Source organism: Watersipora subatra, chromosome 1 (genome assembly GCF_963576615.1).
Source record: "Watersipora subatra chromosome 1, tzWatSuba1.1, whole genome shotgun sequence".
Classification (NCBI taxonomy): Eukaryota; Metazoa; Bryozoa; class Gymnolaemata; order Cheilostomatida; family Watersiporidae; genus Watersipora; species Watersipora subatra.
Genome location: NC_088708.1, coordinates 8978716 through 8996046, shown reverse-complemented (window position 1 = coordinate 8996046; position 17331 = coordinate 8978716). Strand labels below are relative to the sequence as shown.

General features: G+C 36.0%; 1 protein-coding gene across 2 annotated transcripts in view; it reads left to right on the top strand.

The window, feature by feature from the left end:
* The first annotated feature begins 3384 nt into the window (after window positions 1-3384).
* Window positions 3385-17331, top strand: part of LOC137409269 (phosphatidylinositol 4-kinase beta-like) — a 33495-nt gene continuing 19548 nt past the window's right edge. For both annotated transcript variants that reach the window (XM_068095552.1, XM_068095551.1), the window contains exons 1-3: window positions 3385-3516; window positions 6471-6980; window positions 7725-7842. In XM_068095552.1, the coding sequence (XP_067951653.1) occupies window positions 6500-6980; window positions 7725-7842 (599 nt within the window). In that variant the 5' untranslated portion in view covers window positions 3385-3516; window positions 6471-6499. The remainder of the gene's footprint in view (window positions 3517-6470; window positions 6981-7724; window positions 7843-17331) is intronic.

The window sequence follows — 17331 nt, the reverse complement described above, 5'->3', positions numbered from 1 at the left end:
CTACACCCTAAGCCCAGCCGTAAATGAGAAAATCAGGAAGAGAGTATATCAAGCCGTGCTCATGAAACAACTTATAGAATATAGAGTATGAAGTGAATATGTGGTAGTGCTACAATTGTTTCGAGATGCCGTTTTCTGAACATAGAAGCAAAGAAACTAGGACTGATAGACCAGCTGAACACAACTAGCGCTGTCCTGCCACGAGTACAAGATGGTTACGACTGTCAAATATTTTACTAGAACAGAGCGTAAAATTATTACTACATGATCAGAACAGAATCACTGGTTATTAGCAAACATGCCTACTTGTACGGTATAAACATACTGAGAAATCTGCATAGGTAGCTGAAAAGCTGAAGAATCTGAGTAGAAGAATATCATAGAAGATGACTTAAAAAGCACCCACTGCAAATTATCTTACTTGGATGTTCTGTAAATACTGTAGGAAATGTTACAAGGTTAAAATATCATTTGGATAGCCTTAGAATTTAAATAAATCCTAAAAGAGCAAAAATGCTACAGAGGAGGTACTTAAGTGTTAATACTATTCTGAGCTATTTAAAAAAAGACTGTAAAAGACAGTAAAAGAAGACACTGTGTTTGTGCCAGTTTCCTTAATATAAAATACATATATATGAGATAAACACAAAAATAAAGTCTGCTAATCTGTTTAGAGGATTGCCACTGTTGATAACCATGCGGAGATCTAAAAAGGTATGAATCTACAGAGGCGAATTTGTTTCCAGGAGTTGAAAGATCAGGCATTGGGCGCAGAAATGCTGAAACAAATTGAGCTAAGCTTTGTAATGGTCAACCACAAATGTTTTGGCCTAGTAAGTTGTCAAGGACTAGCCGGAAGTGAAATGCTATGTTTAGCGATGCGATGTCATGAGAGGGTAGTACTGTGTTAATGCTTATCTATATTCATAATCCCACATTGTCACTGTGTCTGTCTGTGTGTCTGTGTAAATGCTATGCGTTTCCACATTTCTGGCCAATTTCACCCAAACTTTACACACATATGCTTTGTACCTTCTACCAGGCCACTAAAATATTTTGTTTCGAGATCCACCCAGTTCCTGAGAACAAATCTTTTAAACGTCCACCTGCCGGCTAACTGATTGAAAAAAAAGAAAACGTCCAAGACATCGCCGAGCTTACTGTTAGTTTTAATAAAAGGTGAAAAAATTTTGGTTATTCGATATATTGTTTGCAAAGAGACTCGAAAAACTAGAATGTCTTACCAGCAAAAACCATAAGGATACTACAAAAACTCTAATTGAACGCCACCCCTATTTGAACGCCACCTCTATTTGACTGCCACTATAAAGGAAGGGTTGAAAAATAGAGCGCCATGGCGTTAAATTAGAAGTTTTACAGTATATTTACGAGTTTGCATGGCTTTGTTTAATGCAAGAAAAACTTTGGTGGATAAAAAAAGTCCAGTCATCAGCTTGCTTTGTGGTCTTAGTAAATCGCTAAAACTGTTAGTACCTTGGTTATAAATAAACCCAATACAAAAGATTGAGTGTGATGGTGACAGTTGTATCAACAGACATGATTGCGAATCTAACAGTTTTTAATGGACAGTTCCAGTTTGAAGTTTAATCGATAAAAAATTTATTTTCAATCTCAGTCCAGATGATGGGAATTCTCTTCCATTGGCTATAAAAACAACTTGGTCACATGATCATAACAAACAGATAACTCCAACATACATAATACATGTACTCATAAAATGGATTAGAGTTGCTTCACTGAATACTACAACGACAAATTGATTATAGTATTAATCCAGTGCTATGATAAATGACATAGACAATGAACTTATATAGTAGGAATGTGCTAGCACAGACCTTTAATAGTGCCTAATGCCACACTTTTTTGTTTGTTAGTAGTATTCATAAGTAGAGGCTAAATATATTCCCCCATATTCTATCGGTTTGTTATATGCCAATATGTGCATTGATGACCTTCCACTGAAATTTGCTGTTCAAGCTGTGGTCATAGTTTGTTGGTGTGAAACTCGGTCCACATATATTTTGCAGTCTACAGTCAGACTTAATGTATGTTACATGCCACAGTTGTTTTGCCATGGTTTCGATGCCTGATTACTCACATATGTTCTAGATACCCATAAGAGAAAAGCTCTCATTTGTCAGGAGTTGGTAAGCAGTGAAATCGTTAAGATATGCACACTATGTGTAGGCTTTATAAAAACAAACAAAAAAGCTGGCAGGCAATAGGTAGGAAAACAGCTTCACAAGCTGTTCCTAAACATTTTATAGTATTTTTTTATTGTATGACATCGCATGACATTTTAGTGACGCTAGACTTTTGTGTACTGCTGAGTCATGTTTCTATAACTATCACATTAATCACATAATCACCAACGACATGATATAATTGTGTGTTGTAGTTACCGGTATGCTTGTTGTGTCATGTTCATAGTTATACGCAAACCGGGCTTTTAGATAATGTTAGCCAAATTGCATTTTTGTGGATAATAGAGTGCTTGCAAAACCTTGTTTAAGAAGTCACGCAAACCATTGTTAGAATTAACTGTAACTCTATATTGTGTGCAATATGAAACAACGCACCTCTGTCAACAAAAAGAGAAACGCAAAACGCTAGAAGAAAATTGGTGAAACAAATATTGTACCCTTATATTTTCATTTCATTTGACACCAAGAACAAACAAAGATACACGAAGCCTGAACAAATACACGATAATCTCACAAAAATATCATATATACGACACAACACACCACAAAATATCACAACAGCTTCGTACTACGACTACATACGTAGACCTATTTATATGCACGGGTAATACATGCGTTTCAAAAGTCGACCTTCGTAATTACCTCATATTATCTCGTAGTTGTCTTCACACTAGACCACTTAATGTGGGAGTGGTGTGCCTCATGATTTAATTTATTTTGTCAGTGTTTTCAACTTTAGAGTAATTGAGTTTAATGTTAGTCAGTAGTGCAAGCTTAACTTGCTATATAAATTTATAGTTCTTTAACTGAGTGGTTATCTGTAGAATTTGTAATGGTGGCGGTAATCGTGTTTACATTGTACATGCAACAACTGCAAAATATATTTAAACGTTCTAAAATATAAATTTGCTATCAGTTTTTTTTACAATTGTTAAAATGTGGAGCCGTTAAAACACTATGTAGCCCCAAACCTTTTAAAGCATTTGCATAAACGTATTTTGCTAAAAAATATTTATGTATTCATAATGATTAGTTTTATTGTGTTTATGCAAACTTAGGTGCGTTGTTACATCTTTACATTTCTACTTGGACTTACATCGATGATTACGCGCCGAATCGGTATTAGTACTCGGACCGTTTCCTGTAGGTCACTAGGTCACGCATTTTTGACGAAAAATTATGAGTCACACCGGATAATGGATTAGACTTACACAAAAATTCAATTTACAACGAATGTCATGCGTACTTCGCGAGGTTCTTCCGCAGATACAATAAACAATAGTAAAAACCGGTAAGAAATAAATGTTCGATATTCTGCTTGTAAGATAAAATAACCAGTGTTCATTTTCTATTCATGCCGTGTTTACATATGTAGTCGAAATTTTGTATATGTGTACTTTACTTTGTTTAAAATTCTCTATGATTACATATTTACCGAAGTATAGGAGTACATTTATAAACAGAAGGCTAATAAAAATCTCACTTTATTCTATCCAATAGCTTGATAACAGAAGAACTTAACAATATAAGTATCGTAAGCATCCAGCATGCAGTAAACACGACTACATATACATTATTGTTATTAGTACTTCTAAGTTAAACAATATATTATGCACACATCATTGTAACCTTTTTGCGTGGTTTTTTAAAAATTTAGTTCTTTAATATCGAGGTTAATCTAATTAAGTTAACGGTTTACCATGAATTATAGAGACTGGTTTATTGACAATTTGTCTTCATTGATTTATTGGAATAGAACTTGCTGCTATAGTAAAAGCAACTAGTTTTGATTAATTTTTTGATGCAGTCTTTTGAGAATTAAGGATAAAAAAGATAATAATCACGTTTTTCAGCGTAGTAAATGTGACTAGCCACATCTATCGTTTTACTTTTTTTTAAACTAAAAAAAACAAAATTAACTAACTTTTTTAATTTACTCGTGAACGTTGCATCCCATGCTTTTTATAATATAGGTATTGTAAAGACCCGGTAAACGGAAGAACCTTGCTTTTCTAGCACATACTAGCTTTATATCATACTGGGCCTCGGTTAAAGTAGTTAAAACATATTTGATGTTACAGGTTAAATGGAATGCTGCATAGTTGCTCCAGCAATTATTTATTTTGCTTGATTGTTTTGTATTTTCACAATCACAAAATTATGTTTTTTCTTTTTCAATCGAGGATTACACCAAGAAGCAACAAGTGTAACAACCATCCTGTCTTCAACATTTTCGAAACAGTATGAGTGCTCTCTTGTTTATTTTTTCAAATTCATGAAATAATTTTATGCTTTAGTGTTCAAATAATTTCTCAGAATGCACAAGTGTGATTGTTTGCATAAGCAACAGATAGTAGAGTAACCAATCTGTTGTATCAAGGATTGAAGTTTTTAGAAAGACATTTAAAACCTCAATCTTTGTAAACATAATGTAGCTTTTTGTTCAAATCTTCTATATATTCTGTACATTTCATAATGAGACGCAACAAGTTTATTTAATAATTTGTCATGTTCAACTTCAGACTTATGTTCATACATATCGCCATTCCTACATAACGTTTATATTGGTGAAAAGAGAAGGGTGAGTTATTTGTATGGCAAGAGGAAGTAAGAGATCAAACACAGGACAAGCAGTGCTAATTAGTTAAACGCATCCAAGGTTACTCGTTCTGGTTCACAGAATAGCAAAGTGTTAGTTACTTTTTTTAATAATTGTTTATCTAAATGGTTTGAGTTCAACTTGATACTGATTGGTTACTTCTGCAATAAAGCCGGGTTACTTTCCTGTGCGCTCTGGTATTTAGGAAGAAATGTTGATGGCATCAGCATTAGGTTCAACATCCTGTCTTTTGTTTGTAATGATTTCTTGTCATTCATGTCTCATTGGCTGATTTTGGTAGCCTGTCATGTAGTCTCATGTCACCAAATAAAAAATAGGGTCGATAAACACTATAAACATAGTAGTTCATCGACTAATGTTCAGTATCCAGGTTTGACAAAAATAAAGATAACGAATAAAACATTTGTAACAAAAACATTGGTATGATTCACTGCTTTGTCTAAATACACATACTACGCTTCAATGTGAGCATTCCTAGCTATAGCCAGGCCTTGGAGAGAGTCATGAACCAAGACTATGTGGTCTTGGTACTTGACGAAGCACTTTGTCATCCATATTGGCGAAGGTGAGGTAGAGTGCAGAGAGTATTGATGCAGCATTGTTAAAGGTTGACTTGCAACAAAATTCACATTACAGTTATTTAGTATCAAAAGATTCACCATGTCTTACTCTGTTGTGTTGTGGGTGCCAAATGCGTAAAAATGTGATTACAAGCCGTTAAAAGCTCAAAAACGAAAAGCCGCCCTAGATTGGAATCTGTTTATTTATCTGACGTATTCATTACAGTTTGGTTATCGTCTTGCCACGTGATGTTCTCAGGTGAATTGAAAGGCCAATAAAAAGCTCACTATAAAACATATCGTAGCACTAGTTTATGACAAACACTTCGGTTTTCACTTCGGGTCCCCGTATTAAATATAGATGCTCACTACTTCACAGTTTTGTTTCGGCATTATTCAATCGTCAAGTCGTAATCTGATCATGTGACCCAATACTTCACAAATAATTTTTGCAGCACTTTTCGATTATCACAGGTAACCAACAGGCTCGTCATGATTATCAGACAATGATATATACTCCTTCGAGCTGAGGTTAAAAAGTTTAACGATTTTTTACGGTAAGTTATAAGATATCGGTGCTAAAAGTGACAGCATTACAATGACGATAAAACAGACGCGTAAAAACAATAGACATGGTTTTATTGAATATGTGAAGTATATTTGTGGAAATATTTCGACGAATAAGGTTGCATGAAAGTGTAAACAGAAACCATCCTGTAACAACTACATCCCATTTGAGCCGTTTTGGAAAGCGAATCCAAACTACGGCGGTCTCTTGTGGCTGCGATTAACTGTTCGTTTTAGCTTTTAAGAGCTTGTAATCACATTCCCATATATTTTGCACCTACCACACAATAGAGTAAGACATGGTGAATCTTATGATACCAAATAACTGTGATGTGAATTTTGTTGCAAGTCAACCTTTAAGTTACGTATTGTGGAAAAAACATGAGCGAAATTTGTCTCTCAGTCTAGCCACCCGGTCCAAGTTTGAAAACCTCAATTGTCATAATGAAACATGAGCTTATATGGTCAGGCCTCAAGTCTAATCATTCTATGTTACAGGTCGCTGTTCCATCGACATTGCGCTTTGTATGGATATGCCGCTGCCCCGTGTGCACATGGTACGCAAGAAAACTACTACTGAAAATTCCCATCTCTTGCTATCAGGTGCGGACTCTATTGAATTGAACCAAAATTCATCTGACCCAAGTATGACATCATTTGTTGAAGGCGCCGAACGCTCAAAAAGTTCTAGTCACAGTCTTAAAGAGGGATTGGAAGATTCCGGTGAATGCAATCGTCTGCAATGCATATCTAGTACACCTATTGACTCTTCCCAAAGACAAAATGTATCTAATGCTAAAGAGGGCTCAGTGAAACAAGACAAATTTCGGAAAGATCTCTCCTTGCCATTCGCTGTCTCGTCCCAAAGGACCCGGCATGACTCATCTCATATCCCTAAGTCAAAACAGTCGTGGCTGTTGCGTCTCTTCGAATCAAAACTCTTCAACATGTCATTGGCTATTACCTACTTGTTCAATTCTAAGGAGCAAGGAGTACAGATTTATATCGGTGAGCTGTTTGCAGATTTGTACATAGATCCATTATGTTTCTTTTCCTCATTCCATATGTTTTACTATGCATAATGGCGTTGCTCACCGGATGCTTTTACAATAATTTTTTCTCGTGTCATATTAAAGTGATAATTTTGAACGATCTGCTGTTCTTTGCTAAGATTCATCTTGCTTACAGTTTTGCAAGCAACTAATTAAAAGTAGCGATTTTGCACAAATGTTTTTAGATTGCTCAACTGTTTGTCAGTACGGTTAACTACATGTCATTAGCTGAGCATCATTTACAATCTCGCGATTTTTAAGCCAATGAAATAAACAAATTTAAATAAAACAGAAAAAAGAAAGTTATCAAATAATAGAAGACGCAGTATAGCCTACTCATTAGTTACTTTGCAATAATTTTAATCATTTCTGCCTGTAATAAGTAAATGCAATTGTACACTTTTGGAAGCAAATTAATGGCTTTGTCTTCTATCTTCAAATCACAAAAGCTTTGCAAAAAAAATTAGAGAAAAAGATAATTAATGATCTTATAAACAAACTGTTAACTGCATTAATCTAAAATAGTGAGAGTGCAAGGTGGTTTGTTTCTGAAGCAATGTCATCAACATTGTATGTATCCTTTACTCTTTCTATTGGAAGTAAGCTTAGACTGTAGAAGCTGCCAAGTGTCTGGACAGCTTCCTGATACTACCTGTTAATCTTCTTTGTTTTGATTATAATAGTCATTGTGTTGTTTTAGGTAACCGTATGTTCACATTCCAAGATGATGATGTGGACGCGTACCTACCGCAGTTATTAAACATGTATGTACAGATGCGAGACGTTGCAGAGGCTATACACGCCTATATTGTGCAGAGGTGGGTTTAAATAGTAGGCCTTTTCACTGAGACTAGTTTCTACAAATTCTTCCATCGCAAGGTCAATCGATTTTAAGAACCTGAGCAAAGATAAGTGACTTCCTGCTATGTAATGATTGTAATATTTCTCCTGAGCGGTGTCCACAAAGGCTAGTATTTGTGTGTTGTGGAGGGCACTGGTATGTGCATCGATGCTTTCGATGGCATCAATATTTGATGCAATGTGTTCGCGTTTGATCTGAACATCTACATCGTTCGTATTTCATTTGTTAACTAACCATAAGCCTGGCGTTGCCTGGGATTTCTTTCAGGTTTTCTCAGATAGCCTGCGGTACATGTAGCCTGTGGTGCATATTTTCAACATCTGTATGAATCGCGTGCAGCAGGTGGGTGTTTGAGAGGCTGGTTCTCCGGAGTTTTGAAACCAAGTATTTTTATTGGCCTAGTAAAGACATGAGCATATGGGTGTGAAGTTGTGATGAAATGGGCCAAAGAATGTGGAAACGCATAGTGTTTACACAGACACACAGACAGACTCATAATGACAGAGTGAGATTTATTATTGGTTGATGATTTTATCGTTAAAGTTTTCCAGAAATAAAGCGTTTGCTAATGTGTTATCATATATTCCAGCCTATAAGGCGACCCTTAAAGTCAAAATCACTTTTAAAAATTAAGGGTCATCTTACACAACCAATATAAAAGTCAGATCAGGAATTCCAGGTTTTTAATTTTGCATGAAAAAATAAGTATCGCTTTGGTTATAAATAAAATTGATTGATGACATACACCTTTGTTTCTCAATAAAAGTAGATATTACAGTGTAGTTGAACCCGAGATACGGTGGCTCTAGTAGGTATATGGTTTTTTCGGGTTATGATGTGGAATACGATGTTTTACCCCGCCTTATGGTATTTTCCCCGCCTTACGGTCTGCCCAAGAAGTTACTAAGATTCCAAATCGTTATGTGACAAAATCTTCCCACAATGTCGGAGAGTGATCTAAGTGTATAATTAAAGGTTGCATCGTTTTTAATAAATGTGAACACAGTTAAATTAACAGTTCTCTTATGCAACCAATATATGTTAGTTGCATTTTTATGTATATATATATGCAATCATATACAATTATACATATATATATTGGTTGTATATTTTTATGAATTTATCATATATGATAAATTCATAAAGATTTACTCCAATTTCGTACCTCATCTTTTCTATGGTCGCCTTATATGCTGAAGTATATATATATGGTATTTTTTCATCATTAGAAATGAAATGGTATCGTTAAAATTAGTTTTGAACACATAACCTTTGTTGTATCTTGATAGCCCAATTATCATTACACTTCACTCTCGCTAAATGGAATGCTTATGTGCAGAATAGCTTGGCTTTCATTCGATAATTCAATGGTTTTTGCTGAATGCTGTATCTGCCAATCATTCAAAAAAATTGTTCAGACTGATTTCATTATAATACCTAGTCAACAATCATGAGCAGCTATCAGTTTCACTTTAAAGGACATTTGAAATTTATAAAGATAATGCTATGAAGTCTTCTACAGTGCTGTTATTACAAGAACTATTGCAATTCAATGTTTATTTTCGACTCAAGTAAATATGTTAGTAACTAGTAGTCTTATATTAATAAGTATTTTATCTGGAGTTGAGTGCTGTGAATACGCTCAGCTCTGTAGGAAATCGCTCAGCTCTGTAGGAAGTCGCTCAAACTTATCAGTTGATTGCATATCTCAGCAATGTAGTTGATAGTAATTGTTATTATTTCTCTGTCATGCTCATACAAGACAGTTATGAGGTATTATGATATGCATAAACACAAGCTTTATTAAGTTGGATTTCTATTATCAGATATTATAACATTCGTTAATTTTTTTACTATAACATGGTTGTTAATAGAATTGCCTGTTTTTGCTCGTTTCAATAACTTCAAAAAATCTGTGAAGTGTTTATATCTCGTTAAACCAGAACTCGTATCAACAATTAGCATTCCAAGAAAGACTCATATTTATTGGAAGACTCCATTGCTCCTGTGCAGTGTCACCTTGTTGCTAGGCAACGATTAAATAATGTCTACATCTTTGACTTTTGAATTAGATAAAAATGTTTGAGTTGAGCTGCCTACACATATAATAAATGGAAATAAATAAAAAGTTTTTCCATGAAGCTCAGAGCTCGTATTATTAGTCGAAGTCATTGCTTACATCACAAGTTGGGTAGCTTGTGTGTGGACAGTTCAAATCCTTTAGCGGGCAAGCTTTTTAGAGTTTCCCCTCCTCGTTGGCAAATAAATTTTGAAAAGTTGTCAGCATGTTTAACTTTTAACATTTTGGTCATGACTCATAAGGGTTTGTATGAACCTTCAATAAAAGTTGGTCAGTAGAAGTTATCAACAAAATAATACTATTAATGACTACATTACATCGATATACATGAATTCTTTGGTATAGTTGTTTTCATGGTTGACATGGTTTTACTGGCGAGTGCGTCTGAGAGGGTTGATCATATAAATCATTCAGATTGCATTCTGATGATCCCAAAGCCTGGTTCCCATATCGATTGCGAGACCCCAGTGGTAACCTGCGCAGCAAAACGCTTGCGACGCTAGGCTCGGCGATTTCGGTTTACATATAAAGCTGCATCGCTAAACATAATCGCATAATCACATAAAATATTCGCTCGCCATGCCGTTTCGATAATAGGTACTGACCTTCACCTGTACAGTGCATTTCGGGAAGGTTTTGCTTGCAGTTTTTCGCGAAATTTGAACAGCGCTAAACTCTTGCGGTGACCGCCGGCAACTACCACCGGTCCTCGGCGTGTAGGTTCACATTTCACCGCAATAGCCTGCGGTGCTGTCGCCGGTGCTTTGCGGCGTATATAGGAACCAGGCGTTAGTCATCAATGTCTAAATGTGACCCGCTGTCTTCATATTCATTTATAAAGCAGTTTACAGCCAGATCTGAAAACTTTAAAAATGTTTAGATGGATGACTAGAATACTCTTCAAGGGTCATTATTATTAGTGTCCTTCTCAAACTCCAAAGTACTTCTGTTTTTTTTTCTCATAATTTTTAAAGTAAAACGATCAAAATAAGTAACATTATTATCAGTCTAGTTTGTGTTACTTAAACTAGTACCTTGTTTAGCTCCGTCTCACACTTTGAAGCGCGTAAAAAACTGTTTTAAAAAGAAATGCTGACGACATTAATGCCGCTCTGCCTGTGGAAAACTGCAGAGTATGGGTGACATGACGTAACTGTCGTTTCACCAGTCGAACAGCTAACATGACAAGTAAGTTTTTTCTAGAGTTTGTTTGGTTGACCTTGGTTGTTTGGCTCACGTGAGAACTTGTGATCCACTCAGAACTTGCACCCTTTTTGTATGGATTAAGAGGCGGTGTTGTCAACATGCTTACTGGCGTTCATTCGCAATTTGACTTATAAAACCGGATATTCATTTGTCAGAAAAGTAATACATACTGCAGTAGACGCTCCTACAACGTAAACAATCTGTTTCCGGGTTGTATAGGGATTTTACGTTATAAGAACAGTAAAATAAATGTAAATTGTCTACTCCATTCTAATATCTTCCCAAACCCATCCCTTTGGCTCTTCAAAAAGAAAAATAGACTAGACTAAACTTTTTAATTTAATAACTGTACCATAACTGTAGTATTATTGATTTGGATTGACAACTTGTCACCTTTTTCTCATCACTACTCGGTTCCTGGTCCATGATTGCGATAATTTTACGAGTTATGGAGAATGCACACCTTCAATGTCAATTTACCTTGATTTTTTCTTTCATTCTAGACAGCAAGGTCTATTTTGCAAAAGGAAAACGATAAAAATGTTTCATGTATCTAAAACAAAGTAAAACAAAAAGTTAACTTTACTATAATAGGAGCGGTGTTCATCTGTCCGTCTGTCTATGCATCGAAAAAGTTGAAGAATTTAATAAACAATAACTTTCGACGATAGTCCAAGTAATGACAGTCAGAGCAATAGACCGACACTCCAACACCCACACTGAATAAATTTGCAGCTACTTATTACTGTATCTGTGGTTCATCACGAGATGGTCTCTCACAGCGAACTAGACTGTCACGGTACTGCTACAGTACCGGTGCTACAGTCACGGTACTGCTGTATGTACGATAGAGATAGCCCTCTAAGTCGTTTTCTCTTCAAGTGCGGCAAGAGAGAAAGCGATATTTTTAGGGCTGACCGCAAGATGGGCGCTATTAAAATTGAATTTGAGAACTTACGCTGACTTCATGCTTCATGTTGTGTGAAATTTTTTATGTACTACGAAGCAAAAACTACATAAATACTTTACGTCATGTGAAATTTATGTTAGAGAAGGTATATGTTATAGAAGCGTTTACTGTATTGCGATGGACAACGAGCTGAGAAACGTTTCTGTCATTCGCACAACTTAAAACTTACTAGTGGCTCTCACGATGTATTTATTTTCATTAGTGGCTCAGCCAAAGGCCCTTTTGTGTTTGCACCCTTCTAGTATTTCCTGTGACCAACAATAATCATGGTTCTGTATAAAATATCGGTCTGCATAGCCTAACTCTATGTAGGCTCACAGCACACAAGGCTTGTAATGGAAGTTGGCGCAGTGAGATTATAGCTTCATTTAACTTGGTCAAGTATTTCCCTTTTATTATTGGATTGCGATAATATCACTCAGGTTGAGGAAGTGTGTGCCAAGCTCTTTTAACTGAGCTAGTCCTTTGTTCAGAGCTGTACTATAGTGCACAGCTAGCGCTGCCTGTTGCGCAGCTATAGACATGTAGGCGTAATGACTGCGAATTGCAGAGGTGTCACATTTGTGTTTGCTGTTCTACAGTAGAACGAAGGTCTTCTGATGATCTCTGACCATCTAGTAGAACTTCTACTATATGGTCAGAGATCATCAGGAAACCTTCGTTCAAACTCACTTCTGTACTCATTTTTAGGCCGTGCTAATGTAGAATTTATGTCCTTGACGCTTTTACCAAATCCTGTTCCAAGTCGAAGCTGCCATGATAGGCGTTTTCACCTAATGTGCTGACGGTATTTAGAAGCTGTGGGGTAAAACTCCATTGCTGCAATGTTTAACAAGGATGACCAAAACTTATTTCAAAAGAGACAACTTTATTTTGCTCGGGATTAATCACCACATAGAACACGTATACAAAATTGTTTGGCATGCTTACATGCAGGTCAATAACAAACACGAATTACTATGGTTATACAGTGGACCTCGCCATACGATTTAATTTGTTCCAGTGTTGGCATCGTAAGGCGAAGATTTTTTAGAGAAGGGTATAAAAGCCCATAGTATTATTTAATGTAAATACCCCCTGGTAAAAATCATCAAAATTTTATGTATGTATCAAAAATAGTAACGAAATAATATGGTAACCTTAGTAACTATAGTTACCTACAGTAGCTTTAGTGTATTTAGTCGTTATGATTAGCAATAAAATGTAATATCACCATGTAATATGTGCAGTACGTACCGTAGGGAGTTCTTATCTTCCCGACAGACATATAACGTAAATGTTGAATATAATTTAAATGAAATTAGTTTATTAAACACATACTTAAAACTAAGTTTTAGTATGTGTTTTTAACGATTTTACTGAACTTCAACCTTATGTCGCGAAAATTTTATCACCTGCTTTCGGTTTCATTTTCACAATGACTAATAACGAATAACGCTGAACTGAACGAGATTGAGCATCATATCTCTTTCATTCGTGGGTAGAGGGATTTCGGCGAATAGCATATTGGCATATTTGCTATTCCAACATATTTAGCATACCGACTACCAAATTTGAATTTCGATAGAAATTTTTGTTGATTTCGTATGACGAAAAATATTTCTTATAGAGAGGATGAAAAATCAGTCTGTTCTACATCGCAGGGCGAAAAAATGGTATAACAATGACATTATCTTAACTCGAGGGCGCCCGGTAGTTTGTTAACCGACTACTTAATCAGCTAACTAGAAGAACTCAATAAATTGAAAAGTGCAATATGATCACTTCATTTTCTTTTTCCTCATATTTTGTAGAAGTTTATTCCAAGTTGCCTAATTCTGCTACATTCTGCAGTGTAAATTTTGCTACAAAAATAGTTAGAAGTACTTTGTTATCTCAAGAACCGTATAACCTGTTGGAACGCCATGGTGCTATATTGTTCAACATTTTTCCTATAGTGGCGTTTTATTAGAGGTGACATTCAATTAGAGGGTGGCATTGCATTTTTTGACATGCTTGTCAGAGTTTTGAGAAGATAAATTTAACCCTTTTACGGGTGAAGCGATGCTAATGTCATTCATCAAAACGTTTCAAAGTCTTCAGGTTAGATCGTAAACCACATTATGGGTGAATCTGAAAACAATAGATCAGATTTAGACCTTCGGGACTTTGAAAGTGAGTGTAGTTCTGATGATTTTGACGATCGATCTTCTCAGGTACACCGTCGCTAAAGCCATGGCTACAGCGAAAGAGTTAATTGTTATTGATATACCCGAGTCATTATCAGTAGGTACCATTTTATGAACACTTTTCTACTGATCATTTGCTACTATGGATTCATAAAGATCAAAGAATGTCAGTGGTGGTCAACTAGAGGTGACGTTCAATTAAAGGGTGGCACTGTATTTTCCACCTCCTCTCCTATAACAGTATTTTATGAAAAGCGTCATTCAAATAAAGGTGGTTTTTTAACAGATCTAGGCTTTACAGTAATTTATAAGAAGTGCATTGCCATAGACTGAAGTATATTACATTCCACTCTCTAATATCCTGAGAGATGTTATATGGTTATCGCAAAATGTAGGCCCTAATAGTAATTTCATTTTTGCTTGGTTTGTGTCAAAAAGGTTTAAATGCTATGAAAAATGTCAAATTCAGAATATCCTAATTTTGGCTTTTATAGGAGCATAAAACAGCCAAATGTTTTTTCAAATTTTCACTATATACGCTTACACAGAGTTTTGCATTGGCAGCGGTAATATGCCTAGCTGGCAGCATTTAAACTCCTTTCCCATAAAGAGTAGACCATGCAAGGCAAATCTAAAATGGGTTTTAATAAAATTAAAAATGTTACCATACAAAATATGTCAAGTTCTCATGTGGCACTTCCTTCAATACATTGTCATAGGAAATTTGTTCAGATTTTCTCTGAATTGTGTTATTGCTCAATGCCTTTGTATTAGGTGATTCTTGTTTACTCATTTTGTGATTGAAATCTGATAGCCATCCGTCTTTATATTGCCTTTATATTTGCTAAATTAGTCTCGTGCTGTCTTAATGTTTAGATAAAAGGCTTTAGAAGCTGATATATCAATCAAGGGTTGTTGAGACTGAGATATTAGCAAGTAAAAGAGATAGGGCTGCCTGTCAAATGGTGAAGTGTGGTTCCCATATCCGCTGCGAGACCCTGGTGCTAATCTTGCGCAGCAAAACACTTGCGTTAGGCTTGGTGGCTTATGTTCACACTAGCTGCATTACCCGTCTACAGGAACAGATTCACGTGCAGCATAAGGTTTATTGAGAGTTGTCTTTCATACTGTAAAACAACTCCAAATATGCAGTCTACTGAAATTGTTGTCCTGATCAGAGAATGCATACATGTCAATGTTGGGGAGAACAATGGAAATCTGCAATGTGTCTTACAGCTAGATGCGTGTAAAATCTAGTAAATATTCTAGATTCATGTGTCTAGATTCATGCATCCGTTCACCCTCGTCTATATTTGCAGTTGACGATCGTGCACTGCTTGTCCGCGTGACAAGTAGTGACCTTAACCCTTTCATAAGCGATGCGACATTAATGTCCCCCGTAGTTTGAGCAAAGAGACATTTATGTCGTTTGGGAAATCCCAAAAGCCGTTATTCGTCAGCCGTTTTGTTATTGGCTATTTTTGTTTAGTTCTTCAAATATTCTTTCAGCTTTATATTACCAAACATAATATTATTGTGTTCGCTATAATAGTCAGTCAAACCTAACAAAAGAACAAAGTTCTTATGGTCACTACGGCGATCAACTACCACCAAAACATCTTCTATCGCGAACTACAACTACGCCTAAAACTACTATCGAAACAATGGCAAATCAAACGAAATGACCGCATCGAAAACTTGCTACGAGAACCAACTACGAGGAAGATATTGCTGATTATGTGGTTGAAACTGATGAATCTTGATCCAGTGGAAACGAACTTGATGCCAATGATTTTGATGTAGAGTCAGAAACCGGTAGCGATAGTAATGAATCTGAACGTGCCGACGGTCATGATCCACGACGACGGTGGGGTTATGCAAAGGTGACTGCTTCAAGAAATATTAAATGTAGTGACCTCTATGTGTGTGAGCTACTTGTATTTTAAATTTCATGTAGTTATTCCTGTAAATAAAAAAGTTATGACGTTTTATGTATCCCTATGTACAAATTGCTAGTCATTTTGCAAATATATTCACTCTGTACACAAAGGTTTAATCAATTAATATACTTGCGACAGGGTTAACAGCGATTAGCAATTGAACCTTAAGAAAAGCCAGAAATAGAGGTTCACAAAAACGGCATCATGTTTCATAGAGTTAACAAAATTTAATCGCCAAGTTCTAATATCGAGAGAGTCTATTGTCAATATCGTTTTGCCGAAAACAAATTAGCCCTAATACTTGGAGGACAAAAAAGCATCGCGTGCCATAAAGCTAAAAAAAAGCCATAGAGTTGTAATTATTACGTCATTTTTGTGTGAAAACGGCAAACGATGAATAGGTTATGTATAATAGAGGCGTGTACTAACTGGAGATTCCCGTTAATGCGCCCTAGATACCTAGTAGCGGCTAATAGTCCGAAAAGTACGGTACTCTATAAGGCGGACACTCAATCTCACGTGCAGACAGACAACAATTGCCGTTTATATAGTAGATAAAGCTGTGTCGCTAACGATGGTATAAAAATGGCTGCTCACCATGCCGTTTCAAAAGTGCTGACCTTCACCTGTACAGTGCATTTCGGGAAGGTTTTGCCTGCAGCTTCTTGCGGAAGTTGATCAGCGCTGAACTCTTTTGTTGATCATCGGCAACTACCAGCGGTACTCAGCGCGCAGGTTTTCATTTCACCGCTGATAGATCTGGGAACCAGTCTTTAAAGGTTTACTTGCAAAAAAATTCACATTACTGTTATTTTGTATCAAAAGATTCACCATGTCTTACTCTGCTGTGTTGCAGGTGCAAAATATTTGGAAATGTGATTACAAGCTCTTAAAAGCTCAAAAATGAACAGATAATCGCAGCCATAGTTTGGAAACACCATAGTTTGGAATCCCTGTATTTCGATGACGTACTCAACTCGACATGGTTATTGTTTTGTCAGCTCCTGTGAGAGCATAACATCCAAAACTGTCCAGTAAATATCAAGTCATGTCATGTATGTTCATATATATACCGATTTTT